This window comes from Ylistrum balloti, unplaced genomic scaffold (genome assembly GCF_031769215.1).
Source record: "Ylistrum balloti isolate Yb309-2 unplaced genomic scaffold, AGI_CSIRO_Ybal_v1 Utg371318, whole genome shotgun sequence".
NCBI classification, from domain to species: domain Eukaryota; kingdom Metazoa; phylum Mollusca; class Bivalvia; order Pectinida; family Pectinidae; genus Ylistrum; species Ylistrum balloti.
The window spans coordinates 1,061,151-1,078,824 of NW_026782703.1; the positions used below are offsets into that span (position 1 = coordinate 1,061,151).

At 35.6% G+C, this 17,674-nt stretch overlaps 1 protein-coding gene across 1 annotated transcript in view; it reads left to right on the forward strand.

Moving 5' to 3' along the window:
• LOC132562001 (uncharacterized) overlaps nucleotides 1-17,674 on the forward strand; it is a gene marked incomplete at its 3' end in the record, with an annotated part of 48,258 nt that continues 30,584 nt past the window's right edge. The window contains exons 1-3 of the mRNA XM_060226726.1: nucleotides 1-69; nucleotides 968-1,078; nucleotides 1,348-1,438. Coding sequence (XP_060082709.1) covers nucleotides 1-69; nucleotides 968-1,078; nucleotides 1,348-1,438 — 271 coding nt within the window. The remainder of the gene's footprint in view (nucleotides 70-967; nucleotides 1,079-1,347; nucleotides 1,439-17,674) is intronic.

Below are 17,674 nucleotides of genomic sequence, written 5' to 3' on the forward strand. Positions count from 1 at the left end.
ATGGCGAAAGATGAAGGAGGATCTTGGACTGAATACGGATTCGGAATTTGCGAAACTGCTGCCCGACTGGTTAGCTTAACGTTAGTCCTATAATTATAACGTATTCGCCTGTCATCGATTATAATCCATTATCCAGTGTTTGACGCGTGAATATGTTATGAACAACAATACTAATAGTATTATCTGATAAATGTTGAATGAAAATAGTTGTGTTATTCGATTGAATTTGCCATCGACAACGTGTGTTTGTTGTTGACTTCAAGGTGGGGCCCAAAAAGCAGTCTCATACATCAGAAATGTACGTTGGTTTACCTCGTAATCTATTTTTTCTTCGAGGCGGAAGTAAATGACTTCGTCACGTGACAAGCCACGTGACCCACTCGGGATTCTTCGTAGTCAACCGAGCGTGAACATACATCAGACATGTACGTTGGTTTACCTCGTAATCTATTTTTTCTTCGAGGCGGAAGTAAATGACTTCGTCACGTGACAAGCCACGTGACCCACTCGGCTTTCTTCGTAGTCAACCGAGCGTGAACATGCTTATAAACAATAGTCAAGATAAACAATGTTCCGACGCGGATTTTATGTACAAAAACAACACATTTGACGTTATAGGCGCTTGCATCAATTTATTATGGATATATTTTATTATCCATAAGCCGAATTCTCCATTTCCCGATGTTGAAATATAAGGTAATAGCCGCTTTAAAGTTTATGTTTTTACACGAAGCGGGGTGCAAAACAACATTCATGTACAAATGTACAATCGGGGAATCATTTCAAATACAAACGGGCATATCATATTTCAAATCAACTATAATATCAATTTCTCAAGCGTTTTGGTGTCACTTTACTGACATATTAGCAGTTTTCAGTCAACACATGTGAGTGCAACAGGTCACGGTGATGCACTACATGTGAGTGCTGTCTGATACAGTCTCGTTACTGTTACTTGATTTGATAGGGCCAACTCACTGGTACAATGCCTCAAAGAACTGATCCAGAGTCTGTGGTGGCTGGAATGATGAGGAAAGTTGAGATGACTGGGGCATATGCAATGTGGACGGTTCTAGTGGTTGGGATGCCTGGGAAGATTTAGATGACGGGCAGGACGGATTGGGCTGCTGAGTTTGGGCACTGATATCACTGAATCGATCTACACAAGTGTGCGATGTTACACGCGTTTTGGGCGACTCAGATGTCGACATGACGAAAAGCTGCACATCATGTCCAGTGCGAGTGTATAAACTGGCCTTACCATTACTCACTTAGCCTGTTGGCAACACTCTGTCGGTACTGAGTGAGACTCTCATTTATGAATGTTTTGTTTGGGTTGTTCTTCAGGTTCGACTAAGCCTTATATACTTTCTGACGGTCAGTATACCTCAGGAAACGGACATGAACAGTTACGTTGTTGTTCCGAACTTTACCGAAGGTATGGCTTCTGGACAAGTCCCCTTCTGACAAGGAAACCCCAATTTCTCGATATATATCCAGAACAGCAGTATGGTATCTAACTCCCGAATATGACCTGATATTGGAACATTGTGGAACCTGAGAACTGTGCGCCTCGAGTACTGCTGATGATAATCACAATCAACTAATAGTTTGTCAACAGTTTCAGTCAAATACTTAACTTGAGAACCCTGATTATTAATAGCATCCCTTAGGGGGATCAACACCTCTTCTACTCTAGTGTTCACAGCTGAGGTAAAGACAGAACTATCCGAGAGAGACTGAGCTACAGCACTATCAATAGCTGGCTTCATGGAGTTGAGATGATTAGTAATTAACATCCGGTAAACTAACAACTTAAAAATTTCTAATTTTACTAAACTTAACTGATAAGTTGCCTGTCGGATCATAAACTACAATAAAGCTGGTCTGTTTCTCTTCTATTATCTTTGTAAAAGTATTTAGAATGACATTACTGTGTAAAAAAAAATATAATGACTGAACGGATGTGCATTTAAAAATTAACGACGAACCTTTTCTCATTCATAAATGCCTATTTTCAATTATTGATAACTTTACTTACTTCTGTAGTGACGTCCCCCGTCCATACTAGGCTTAGCTGAGCCGCGTTATAATGCCGGCACCCGTCTTTTAAATTGTAGAGCAAGTCAAACTATAATGTTTGAGATGTCTCATCGTTTGACTATGTTCTGTTTCTCCTTTTGAATGCTTTATATATAGCTTATTATTACAAATTCCCGATCTGGAATCTGGACACATTCAAGAATGCGGAAGATGTAACAACCAGGTCACCTTTGTGATAAGTTTTTTCTCGGCAAGACATTGTTAGAACGATGTTCTATATAATTAATCATATCTAAAATGAAATAGAAACTCTTCACTGTAATGTGTGTTTTTTGTGTAAGTGCGGACTACATTGTTTACGCGGCACCATCCAAAAAATGTGTAGAAGTGAAAAGGCGCGTAGATTGAGGCTCCCACGGGATATGCCAAACTCTGATGAAATATTGAATACTTTTAAGATTAGCAGGTGCGAGAAAAAAACATATTTTACCTGTAACTGAGCGAAATCGGAGTATATCAGTCGAGCGTTAAGATTTGTAACATAACACAGGTATCAGATTGTATTAGCCATTTCGTTCAATGTGAATGCTTGTACATGTTATTTATTTTATTTATGGCTTGCAAGAAGTAAATTGAGAAACATCACTTTCCTAACAATATGTCCGATTACGTCCTATTAATGTCTGAAATTTTCTATAATGATACACCAGTCGAAAACTCAATTAACTTATATCAAAAGGTCATACCTGAATACAAATATAGCGATATCCGATCGATATTAATTGTTAAATCAAATGATTATAAAACCAAACCAAAGTTTATTACCAAATTGGTATATCAATAGCTTTTTTAATGTTCTATAACCTTGGACACTATAGCGATCGTTTTACTTATGCATATTATACAACTAAAGATTATTAGGAAATTGCCCATATAAGATATGAATAGGTGGACAGGATGTTATAAGGAGTGCAGATTTATTGTAATCATAAATATTATGTAACGTCATGGTGGTCATTTTACATTTCGTATTAATCGGTACTTTCTGTCTGTAATTAGACCACAATCCAATATATTACACTTAGCCATCCTTCCCCCTCCACACACTCACACGTAGTACAGGTAACTACATGCTTCATACTCATATAGCGGTGATATCACACCTATTATACTTCCGTTTTACCCGCTGCTTCACTTGAGTCGCATATCGTCCCATTTATCAAATGGGTCACATGTAATCGGAACATTGAATCTCTTTTGAATTATTTTTGTCTTTTAAAGGTGAAACATACTTAAGAATAGAATGTACATGTAAAAGTGCGGGACTTCCCCGTTTAAAGATGACTACGCAAGTTTTGAAAAGTGCATCTTGAGATAAAACAAAACAAAAAGCGAGTAAATGTATGCTCTTATCCATTGTATATATATATAGTTGCACCGTCAATGAAATAATGATAACCTGTTTGACAGGTTACAAGCCTTTTATAACCTGGGACGTGCGTACTTGTTTCCAAATAAGGCTTGGACTAAAATATAAACCACTTGTTTAGATAATGTGACCGGAAGTTGTAATCACAGAGGACAAATTCGAAGCATTTGGGAACCGGATTTGTTTTGTTATCTCAAAACTAATTCTTTTTTATTTGCATTGTCAGTGTTGATATTTTGTCGATAATAGTTCATAAATGTCATAATTGGACAATCTCATTTTGTAAGCTAGGATGGGAGTACATCAACTGCAGTGACTTAGACTGTTAACACATCTTTTGTTGTGAGATATAATTTGTAAAGAATGTGGTTCATGGTTTACTAAAGCATTGAACTTTCATGGTATGGCATATATGGTGTCATAAATGAAACATGCTTTGCCGGCAAGCATCTTTTTGCACTCTGTAATATGTTGGGTAGTGTGTTCTTTACTGATACAGAAAGGAGGAGTGCCAATTTGGGCCTTCTGGCGGCCATGACCGATATTTTTTATTTCTTGTGTAGGAATTCCTTGGGGTTAGGCGGTCATGATATGACATAAAATTAAGGTCAGATCTGAGCCATTCATTAGTTATGGGGGGGGGGGGGGGGGGTAAAGTGGGGGTAAAATTCATAAACAGCTCCATTATGACAAACCTACATTATATTTTTGGATTTTTTCTTCTTAATTTTCATGTAATAATCCATATCAAAACATTCATTAGTAAAATTGATTGAAAAAATATTCCATTGTTGAAAAGTAGGTCATGGTAATTAAGCTCATTAATTGCGAATTATATTAAAGATGAACTTAATTTTCTGCCTTAATGTACATAAAAACAATACCTTTATCATGTACCATGTTTTAATAAGAAATATTTTTGCATACTTTAAAGAAAACAAAGAAGAGGCGGTGCTTTGAATTTTAGTTCGACAACTTTGACCATATGTCTGTATCTAGTGGTTTTACCGAAGTATTAACACAGAAATGGCTAATGAAATATATCAATCTTAACCTCTAGTGTTGCATTTCACTCCACTATACATACAATGGTCGTACACATAGTTAGTTACTCATTGTCACTGTCAGACTCAGACCAGTCCTCAATCATCATTGCGTCATCAGCACAGCTGAGGTAGCTTGATGAGGCAGTTGGGTGTGCTATCCTAGGCTGGTGTCGCTCATAAGAAAGGTACCAGAGAACAGATGCAATATGGGCACAGCAGCCCACTACCCTGGCACCAACCTTACACTGGCAATACCAACCAGATATAGGAGTCAAACCAGGGGAATACTCAATCCACAGGTTGTACAGTTTCGAAGCAACATGTCTGGAACGAATCTGAACTTTAATTAAGCCAGGCTTTTCCCTGCATGCCATTAATTCATACTGGCCATCTTCAGACAAGTGCTCCATGGTATATGACTTTGCCTGCTTCAACTGATATACTCCCATGGTAAGATCTCTCAACTCCGGTTCTGTCAGCTGAGGAAAGTCAGGCAAACTGGCCTCATCAAGCTTGACCCATATGGCTCTTTTCCTAGCCAAACCTTCTTTTTCAACTTGAATTTGCAATTTATTGGGACATTTTGACAGAGCCAACATTCGCTCAGCAATGATGAGGTCATTGGGAGAATCAGAGGCAAGTGGGGGGCGAAAAGCATTACAAATTGCACACACAATTCTCACAAAATCACCTACAACTGGAATGAGAGTGTTGGGCAAAACATGTACCAAGGTCTTCCACTGCTTAATCCGCCCATTTGCCGACTCCACAACCCACCTTACCTTTGTTACAAGCCTCAGTATGTGTGTGTTGTTTCTGCCCCTTTGGCAAGAAAAATGGCATTTCTGTTTTGATGCCAGCATCATTCAACAGTTCTGTCACATCTCTGAAGTCTCTGTCAACGACAAGAACATCATCATCTTGAAACCAATCCTTGATGTTCTCAGTGTTAGTTTTCAACATGTGTTTTGTAATGTTGGCGTCATTATTTCGACCGTCTGCTAAATATGGGCCTAGGACAGACAGTATATAGCCATCTGAGGCCAAAAGAAGCATTGGTTTCAGGAGAGGGCGTCCTTTGTGCATCGAAAAAGAGCGTCGTTGGAAAGTATAGTTGCTGGACTTTTCAACATAAATATATGTGCCATCAGCAACAGCTATAGCGACATCTTCACCAGAGGCAAACATCTTCCTTGCAAATACCGTTGTATGGTTTTGAATTACTTGTTCTCTAGTGATGTGTTGCAGGCCAAGGTGTGAAGGAACGAAGTGGGTCATCAATGCTTGGCGAGCTGAATGAATACATTTTCCACATATTATCTTTGTCATGTTGAACAGAGAAGCTAATATTGATAAAGACATGCCAGTCCTCAACTTTACAAGCAGGATGGCTAATGCAGTCCTTGCGCTTCTGTTCAGTGTAGAGTAAAGAGAGGGATTAACTGATCGTAAAAGGTCAGAAAATTGATTTTTATACAGACCTGTGAGACGGTAGTAATCTTGATCAGTTAATCCATCTGAGGAATCAAAGTCTAAACAACTTTTCTTTGAAGCAGCTGCCCTAAGTGTCAAAAGGATCTCTGATATTTCAGAAGAATCCAGTTCAGTGTCTTTGCTGGAATATGCGAGTGAAGATAGACTATCAGATGGGAAATCACCATTCACTATGTGGGAAGAACAACATCTGCAGGTGTTTGGGACAAGGATACCTGTCTTAATAAAAATCTTTACTCGCATTTCTGTTGAGAGCATTACCATTTTACTTTTACATTCCTCTCTTAACATTTTACAAATGAAACATCGAGATTCACCTAATGTAGCCCGTGGAATGTCAAGTTTGATTTTTTTGTTTTCAGGTGACTCAAGCTGGTGCTCTACATCGCTACTAGGATGTTCAGTAGATGAATGGTGATTGTAGTATCTTCCCCTGCATTTTTTACATACGGGGTCAACAAACCTTAAGGCATCATTAATATTTGCTTCCAAGTAAGACAGAATGTCTGTTTTATTCAGACAACAGAGCCTTACTTTATATTGTGCTTTACAACAAGCGCACTGCCTGTGCACTGGCATATTGATAAAAGAAAAGAAAACAGGGCATAAACTTAGAAAACACTCCTTATTAAATCTTAATTTGGATGAACAAAATTATGAACAACAGTTGAATTACAATTATATGTCTAAATTATATGTACAATATCAGTGACAGTCAAACCAAGAAAGTATACTAAAATCGCTGAGGTTGTGAAGTGTAGTTGCCACGTATTAATTGTATATATAAGGGTATGTGAACTGTCTGAGACAAGGTGCACATGTATACTCACCGGTAGACACAAAGATCCTTAACAAGGTATATGTCAGGGGATGGCATTATATCCCGCCATTTTAGCTTAAAGCTCAACCAGCCGTACCAAACTGGTTTAAATATCTCTACATTTATCAAGCAATTTATTTTAAACAGTTCTTAATGCAGTACAATTTAACATTTATTTATTAGATATTTATTATCTAATATAATTACATAAGACAACTCTGATATCAACCAAAAGTTGTCAAAAGTGTGAACCCGCCCCCTCCCATTAATTAATTCTCCATTTTCTATAAAGTATTCAAAAATAAATCTTACTAAAGCATGACACATGATAAAGGTATTGTTTTTATGTGCATTAAGGCAGAAAATTAAGTTCATCTTTAATATAATTAGCAATTAATGAGCTTAATTACCATGACCTACTTTTCAACAATGGAATATTTTTTTCAATCAATTTTACTAATGAATGTTTTGATATGGATTATTACATGAAAATTAAGAAGAAAAAATCCAAAAATATAATGTAGGTTTGTCATAATGGAGCTGTTTATGAATTTTACCCCCCACTTTACCCCCCCATAACTAATGAATGGCTCAGATCTGACCTTAATTTTATGTCATATCATGACCGCCTAACCCCAAGGAATTCCTACACAAGAAATAAAAAATATCGGTCATGGCCGCCAGAAGGCCCAAATTGGCACTCCTCCTTTAAGTAAAAAGTAAATCTTTTGTTTCTATCAAGTCAAAATATGGATGTTAAAGTTATACGTGGCATTAGATATATTTCTTTATTTCAACAGGGTATATGATGAAGGTGATAATATATATATATACAACACGTGTAGTAATACGTTGACCTGCTGCCAAAACAGCATGTGTTGTGTAAGGTCAGACGTTGTCCCACTCCACACACAACACGTGTAGTATAAGGTTATACGTTGTTTTGCTGTCAAAACAGCATGTGTTGTGTGAGGTTAGACGTTGTCCCTCTCCATATACAACACGTGTAGTATGAAGTTATACGTTGTCTTGCTGCCAAAACAGCATGTGTTGTGTAAGGTTAGACGTTGTCCCACTCCATACACAACACGTGTAGTATAAGGTTATACGTTGTTTTGCTGTCAAAACAGCATGTGTTGTGTGAGGTTAGACGTTGTCCCACTCCATACACAACACGTGTAGTATGAAGTTATACGTTGTCTTGCTGCCAAAACAGCATGTGTTGTGTAAGGTTAGACGTTGTCTCACTCCATACACAACAGGTGTAGTATGAAGTTATACGTTGTTTTGCTGTCAAAACAGCATGTGTTGTGTGAGGTCAGACGTTGTCCCACTCCATATACAACACGTGTAGTATGAAGTTATACGTTGTCTTGTTGCCAAAACAGCATGTGTTGTGTAAGGTTAGACGTTGTCCCACTCCATACACAACACGTGTAGTATGAAGTTATACGTTGTCTTGCTGTCAAAACAGCATGTGTTGTGTAAGGTTAGACGTTGTCCCACTCCATACACAACACGTGTAGTATAAGGTTATACGTTGTTTTGCTGCCAAAACAGCATGTGTTGTGCAAGTTAGACGTTGTCCCACTCCATACACAACACGTGTAGTATGAGGTTATACGTTGTCTTGCTGTCAAAACAGCATGTGTTGTGTAAGGTTAGACGTTGTCCCACTCCACACACAACACGTGTAGTATGAAGTTATACGTTGTCTTGCTGTCAAAACAGCATGTGTTGTGTAAGGTTAGACGTTGTCCCACTCCATACACAACACGTGTAGCATGAGGTTATACGTTGTTTTGCTGCCAAAACAGCATGTGTTGTGTGAGGTTAGACGTTGTCCCACTCCATACACAACACGTGTAGTATGAAGTTATACGTTGTTTTGCTGCCAAAACAGTATGTGTTGTGTAAAGTTAGACATTGTACCACTCCATACACAACACGTTTACAATGAGTTTACATGTATTCTCAATGCCAACATAACACGTTTAGTATGCTGTCACACGTTGTCTCGATCCAATAATAACACGTGTGAATGAAATCATACGTGTGCAACAACACTGTTTCGCCACCTTTTTTCTGAGATACCCCAACTTCTTGCTTGCCGAAAGAATACTATTACTTGTTCTTTTCCTCGTGTACACCTAGCAAAATTCTCTCCAGAAAAATAAAATTTCCGATACATTGAGTAGGCGGTTCCCATACACACAAGATATTTTGTCTGTTATCAAAGATTGTACACAAGACACACAAATGAAAAACACCTCTTAACCCAATTTAGAGATAAATATAGTCAAACAATAAATTATACTGCATCATACAGCTGTCTAGCCAGTGATGCTAAGGGCTTAAGTTGAAACCTAAGAGGTGACAGAGAAAAATCCAAAGTGAAAGTCAAAACATGAAAAGGAAGACGTACTAGCCCCACAATTCAATAAATTTCGTAATTTTGATTGATCAAATCGTTTTAAAATAACATCAAGTACGTGTGTACATTCTGAACCGTGCATTCGAAGTATGCATAGCCTTTGTTCTAAATATATCCCAAAAAGGTTTGGGGCTGTCCATTTAACCCTAACGAATAAATCTTTTTCCAATCGAACAAGCTTTTTATTCTTCAAAATAATTTTTTGAATATTCGAATAAGTTTATCTTAAATATGCGGTTTTTTCTGTCTTCAGCTAGCGTTTATGAGATTTGTTATCATTATTACAGATGCAGAGTGATAACCAAGTGCACCTTTTCTACAGATAACCTGCAGAAATCTTGGCAAAATCTACACTTGAGTTATACACCTATTTTGTGCGCTTGATATTACCTCTTTGTCATGATATGTAGATAGTTGTCATCCCACGGTCGTTTTTATAATATCATTGATTATTGAGTATTGTAATACACCAGTGACGTTAACACTTCACAAAGAAAATAAAAGAATGTACACATTGCGAAATAGCTAATGTTTGAAAATTCCTAAAATATAGATAAAAGATAATAAATGGTGTGAGAAATATTTAAAGACATGTTAGTTAACGACAATCACATTTCAAATAAAACACCGTGCGTGATAATAGAAGTACTGGATCAAAGCATACCAATGTGATCAGAGGAGTGAATGGAGACAGACAGCACCTTGTTAACTCTTAGAGCCAAACACTTTAAATGACTGTATCATAATCTAAGGTCTTCCTGACCACAAACAAGTGTGAAATGGAAGAAATGCAACCTTTCACAGGTACGTGATGTCAGAGATACAAGAAAGATGGTGGTGGTTTAAAATAGGCAAAATAATAATAATTCAGTTGAATGCGTATACTAATACGAATTTTCCGAGATGGTAGATAATGAAAGCTGACTTTTGGTCTCAGCGGTTTTCAGCCATCCGCATGCAATGTTTTTATTCATTGGAATAATACCTCATTTGAAATTATCTGATATATCATAATAATGAAATAAGGAATATTTACATTATCGATTTTTAGGCTAAACGTACTCAGTACGCGTAGCCTATTGCGACGGCCTTTCAGACAAAATTTACCGATCCTGGCCTTCTCATTGGCTGAAATATCGAAAAGAGTTAGAGCCCTCTAGCGGCAATTTTCTGCGTAAATAATGCCGCAATCTTTCAAATCGCTATTTTAAAAGCATCCAAAATTAGTTTATTTTTTTAATAACAATACGATTACTATATATTTAAAAAAAGAAGCACAGTGTGGTTGAACTATTGATAAATTTTGAACAATATATTTTACGGAATTCTCGACATGACGTAAGTGTACAGAACACTGTACTTGCGAGTTGATAAGCTAGTCTGGGGGCCAAACAGAACATCAATTTTGTTTTCATACTTGTCGTTGTGGCAAGATCGTCTTAATATATAACATCACTTTACCTCAGTAGACGTCACCGAATTGGACTGTTCGTCCCTCTCGCACACCCGCCGATATGACAATTTTTCAAGTTTTTGAAGATAAAAAGTTTGCGCTTCGTAGGCAAGGTACATTTGGTGCTCATGATTTATGAATAATATATTTTTTGATACTGTATTGATCATGATGTTGACTTTGTTATAACTTATATTTTTTGTCTTTTAGTTTTATTTGATGAAGGTTGATTGTGCTGATTTCTCAATGTTTGTTAATGTGTATCAAAGTTCCTTGAAATGAAAATATTCCTTCAAACAAAGCGCGTATAAAAAAATCCAAAATATTCATGTTTATAATTATCAATTAATTAGAACGAAATATTTCCATAACATATTTGTTCATTTAGCGTGTCATGGTGACATTATCTAATGCATTGGAGATCAAAAATAGTAGTAGCTATAGCGAAAATATCGTAAATTTTGTATATATACATGGAAGTCTGGTTTAATCTCAAAGAACTATGTCTTTATAGACATAATTACTGATCGCTGTATTCATGGGTTTACACACCCGTGCAGCTGTTGAGCAGGGACTAGTTGACAGCGGCGAAGTGCTATATATCATGATTAAATACAAATGACAAAGTAGTACAAAGTAGTACATGCCAACTTATATTATGATTCTGGTGTTACTAGTTAATTAAATCTTATTTAGTGTCCACGACCCTGTCAGCCGGTGCCTGTTTCAATATAAATAGACAATAGTGTTGCTTAATTTAAAGATATGCTGACATCATTTGTGAGATATATAATACATGTACATGTACATGTATGCTTATCTAATATGTGAATGAACGGTAGCATGTTAATTTATGTGTGGGTTAGCCTGTGAAATCTCTTATATCATATCTTGTATGTTTTTCAAAGAACTCTTGAATGCCATATATGTGCAGTAGGTATATAGATGCATGTGTTCATGTGTAACTGTGAATTCCTTAGCCCAGATGGTGCAGCTGAACTGTAATTATTAAGATGGTAGTGAATGAACTGGTGGACGCATATGTAGGGACGGAATGTCATGAACTTTTTGATCTGTTGTGAGTATTGAATAGAGGAACCGTACTGCTGATGCCGTCTGGGGCTTAAGTGTCAATAAAATTTTATGTACAGTATATGTTACAAGACTACCAATATTTGTGCATGTATTATATGTACATATGCATGAGCTATTATACAGTTATAGAGTGTGAAAATTTTTCATGTGTGATTGAATATATATCCTAGCTGTCTATGTATATGTGTGTTATGAATGTATGCACACATGTGAGGGTCTACTATTGTGAGTCAATTATGCATGAGTATATGGATATGCATGCATATGTGTGATATGAATGTATTCATGCATGTGAATGTTTACTATTGACAGTCAATAATGCATGAGTGTATGGATGTGCATGTATATGTGTGATATGAATGTATGCATGCATTTAGGTTTACTTTTATGAGCCAATCATGCATAAGTGTATGGATGTGTGCAGTCATTGAATCTGAGTTTATCTTATGTTACTCTGGATATGTAGTATAATCTACTTATGAATTTTTATGATGATCATATCCCTGCCATATATTGTTCTACTATCTTTGGTTATCAATTGACTCAAACTGTGATTATTGTTCACTTCTCTTGTGCAGGTGGATCATTGTCTACAATCTATTATTTTTGTTATGCTTACCAATATGAAATATATATATCAATGCTATCATATTAGCCCTGGTATCTATCTTTGTCTACTCTATTTAAATCTCTAATAATTCACCAAACTCCTATTCCCTACTGGTATATTTTAAATCTTAGATCCCCTAAAATGTTTATTTCTCTGTCACTCCCTTTACTGTTTGTTTTACACTGCCTCTTGCTCAATCTTTACTCTTTTTGTTACTTGACCTATCCTGTGTTCTTCAACCAAACAAATGCTTTATTTCTTCCTCCATTCAATTCCATCTTCTTTCCTGTTTTGCTCCAACCTCCCTTCCTAGAATATGTTTGTCCATTCTGCAGAACATCGGCAGACCTCCAGCAATGTCCTATGACTTTTATTTTTAACCCCCCATGATGGGAAATGATGTAAGTGCATGGAGGGCTGCCATTGGGTGTTTTTATTGTAAAATTTCTTGTATACCAGTCACCTTGGTTTTCATCCACAATTATTTTAAGTACTTCAGAACATTCATATCGCATCTTAACTGTCTGAACCTGTTATCTTTTTTGCTACTGCAGCTGTCCCATTACATCCTCCATCCATTCAATATAGTTATGATTATTTTATTAATAGCAGGTGACATACATCCAAACCCAGGGCCCAATCTAATTAATGATTCTACTATCAGTGCTCTCAGTTTACTCCATTTGAATATTCGAAGTTTACGTAACAAAGTTAATTACCTAAGTTCATTATTACATGATGTTGATATTCTCTGTATTACCGAAACTCATTTGGATGATTCTATAATAAATCCTGAAATTGCTATTGATGGCTTTACTGAACCTTTTCGAAATGATAGAAATATGTTCGGGGGAGGTGTTGCAATTTATTTTTCTGAATCTCTCTTTGCTAAAAGAAGAAATGACTTGGAATTTGGTAATGATGAAATTATATGGTCCCAGATTAAATTTTAAAATACCCTTTATTTGCTTTGTAATATTTATAGACCTCCCTCTCATAATGATGCTACATTATGGCATCATCTCCGTCACTCTGTTGATATAGCTTTCGAAGAAATATCTAATATAATAATTACAGGTGATCTTAATGTTGATTTCCTAAAAAATATTAGGGGCCATTTAAACAATATTCTCTCTGATTATAACCTAAGAAATGTAATAACAGAACCTACTAGACTAACTGATAACTCATCTACTCTTCTTGACCCAATTATTGTAAGTGATAATGTAAATGTAACTTTTTCTGATGTAATTGAAATTGATCGTGCTATTAGTGACCATGATGCTGTTTTTGCTATTATCAGTCTACCTGTCAAAATTAGACATAGTTTTAAGAGAAAAGTATGGCTATATAACCAATGTAACATTGATGAACTCAAAACAATGTTCGCTAGCATCCCTTGGAATGATGTCCTTAACAACATATCTGATGTAAATGAAATGTGTTCATCTTTTACTGAGAAATTTTTTGAGGTTATAATAAAGTGTATACCATCTAAAGAAATATTAGTACGGGAAGGGGACAAACCATGGATGAATGGGATCATCAGAAACAATATAAGGAAAAGGAAAAGATTAAAAAAGATAATGTTTAATAACAATACTGAAACAAATAGAAATAAATACAAACATATTAGAAATAAAATAAACAACATGGTTAAACGAGCTAAAGAAATTTTTTATGAAAATATAGATTCAACTATTGATAATAGCAAAAACAACCCTAAGGAATATTGGAAACTTCTTCGCAATATTTTAAAAGTTAGTAAACATACTGACATATCCCCACTTTTAGACAATAATACTAATGAAATTATATATGATAACAACAGTAAATGTGAATTATTGAATAATTATTTCAGTTCTGTTTGTACATTATTAGAAACTGACCTTGATAAAGCTTTACCCTTTTTTGAGAGGCGAACTGATTCAGTCTTAAATGAAATAATATTACTACCTAAAGAAATTGAAGATATCGTCAATATACTTGATACAAACAAAGCATCAGGACCCGACGGTATTAGTCACAAAATGCTAAAGTTACTATCTACTGAAATTTCTGTACCATTATCTATCATTTTCAATTATTCCTTATCATCTGGTATATATCCAAATGGCTGGAAAATTGCCCATGTTATGCCCGTATTTAAAGCTAATGATCCAAGTATTGTTTCAAACTATAGGCCTATTTCATTTTTAAGTTGTTTGGGTAAGCTTTTTTGAGCGTGTTGTTTATAAACACATATACAATCATTTAGTACAAAATGATCTTATCTATAAGTACCAATCAGGTTTCTTACCCAACCATTCTACAACCCATCAACTCATTGAATTATATCACTCAATAATTACTTCTTTGGAAAAATATGAGCATACTGTTTTGATTTTTTGTGATTTCTCGAAGGCCTTTGACCGAGTGTGGCATAAAGGTCTTCTACACAAACTAGAGAAATATGGCATTTGTGGAAAACTTCTTCTCTGGATACGTAACTATCTCTATGAAAGAAAACAGGCAGTTTTTATAAAAGATGCACTTTCTTCATACAAACCTATAAATGCCGGTGTACCCCAAGGTTCAGTGCTTGGGCCACTCTTCTTCTTAATGTACATAAAGGATATTTCTTGCGAACTTATCTCCCTGTCTAGACTTTTCGCTGATGATACATCCCTCTCTTATTCCTCTAGTAATTTAAATCAAATTGAATCCGCAGCAAGATCTGATCTCCGAAAACTTGAAACTTGGTCTAAAGATTGGCTGATGTCCTTCAATCCCATAAAAACCGAAGCCCTTATCATTTCAAATCTTCAACTTCCTTTTGTCCCCTCTTTCATTTTCGACAACATACCTATCAAAATCACCAATCAGCATAAACACTTAGGTGTTATTATTTCTAACGACTGTAAATGGAACCTACATGTAGATTATATTGTTAGTAAAATCTCAAAATATATCGCAACCCTACGTAAATTAAAACTCATATTGAATAGACATAATTTAGAGAAATTATTCTTAACTTATATCCGACCACTTCTTGAATATGCATGTGAGGTATGGGGCAACTGTAGTGAAACAAATTCCCTGTCATTAGAAAAAATCCAATTAGAAGCTGCCAGAATAGTCACAGGTTTACCTATTTACACAAAAATAGATTTTCTATATAGAGAAACAGGATGGTTACCTCTTTCAAAAAGAAGAGAAGCCAGGAAGCTCTCCCTCTTTTACTCGATAGTTAACAACTTGGCACCTGATTTCCTTATTGATTTATTACCTGATATTGTTGGTAACTTAGTCCCCTATAATTTAAGACGAGCCCATTTAATGAGAGATCAACAATTCCGTTTACAAATATCTCATAATTCTTTTTTTCCTTCTGCAACTAATCTTTGGAACAACCTGAACAACGATATTAGAAATTCACCCACTTTAAATTCTTTCAAGCTAAATCTTCAAAAATCTATGTCTGTGAATAGTACTCTCCACAAGCAATTTATTAGTTATGGCTCCAGAAAATTAAATATCATCCACTGTCGTCTCCGAAACCGTGCAAGTCCACTCAATTATGATCTTTTTAGGGCTAATCTTGTAAATTCACCAGAGTGTCAATGTGGGCACCCGTGTGAAGATTCTTATCATCTTTTTTTTAATTGTCCTTTATATGCTGATCAACGTAGAGCACTATACCAAGAATTAATATGGTATGACGGTATTGTTAATGTAAATATTCTTTGCAATGGTGACTCTAATATCTCTGTGGATGATAACCTTAAAATGGTAAAATCGGTCCAAACATTCCTAGGAAGGTCAGGAAGATTCACTTAAATTCTCTCTCTCTCTCCTCTCCCCCCCCCCCCCCCCCCCCCCCCCCCCCCCCCCCTTTTTTTTTTTTTTTTTTTTTTCTCTTTCTCTCTCTCCCATTCTACATCCCTCTTTCTATTTCTCTTTCCCTATGCCATACCCTGTTCTTATCTCTCTGTCTCTTTCTTTCTTTATTTTTTGTCCACTTATACATTTTACATAAAAATGACTATTATAATAGTTTCATGTCACCACGTGATCATATTTATGTAAATGTTTATGTGTATGTTGTAGGAGAAGTCATTTATAAGTTGGTAAAACTTACTGGCTAATCCTATTGTCAATGTCATTGTCAATAAAATATGTTTAAACTAATTACTGGAAGAAAAATCTAACCATGAAACTTCAAGGAAGATACCATGTAAATACATTTAATGTAATTACTTACCTCATACTCAGTGTGTTTGTTACCTGTTAAGAACCGTTAATTATCCAATTAGCCAAGCCTTTCCTGCTTGTTAAGTCAGGTACCCGAGTGAATTTGTTTATGTAAGGTAATTAAATATGATAGGGTCACGATAATTGTGGTTTCCTAATTATCAATGGATCAAACCACAACTGTTTCATCGCGGTAACCAGTAATCAATTAATTTTTCTGTAGCAAATCTTTTTTTTTAATTTGACCCCAAAAAAGGACCTGCGCACTAAACCCGAGTGCGCACTATACCCGCAAATTTACGGTACACTTTAATCTATCTGAAATGCTGTGTACACCTTATCTACTTTCCTCAACTACAAATATAATCATGATAAGTAAGGACTATTACTTTGCAATATATTCAAAATAAAGAAGAAGGTATAAAGTCCTTTCGATTTGTTTAAATCCTCATATTGATAGGAGAGTAATTGCAACATCTTGGGTATTTCAAAGGTTTTATTTAGTCAACTTCATCATAGAGTTATTTATCATTTGGCTTGTTGGCGATAAATATATGGTTGTGTGTATTTTATTTTATTTATTTTTTTTTTTTTTTTTTTTACCTATTTTGATTTGTTCACATTATTGTCGTCAAATTTGAAATAAGAATTAAAGAAGACATAAAATCGCTTAAAATTAAGAAAAATAGCCTCTGGTTCTCTTATTTTAGTAATTTTTTAATTCCAAAGTGTAGGAGTATGGGGAAAGTAATATAGCTTTGCGGTTATTTGTGAACATTTTTCAATACGTTTAGCCTCTCAGTACTTTCAGTACTTTGATTTTATGTTATGACAAACTTCTGGGGTTGAACTCCTAAACCTTGAACCCTTGAAAAGCTGGAGTTACTGTGGTACAAAGTAGATGTTCTGCCATAGGAGCTCACTGGAGCAACACTAGAGTCTGACAATGATGTGAATTCAGATGACTCGGAAACTGTTTACCAGCTGACAGATGTGTTAGATCAGTTTAGCGTACAA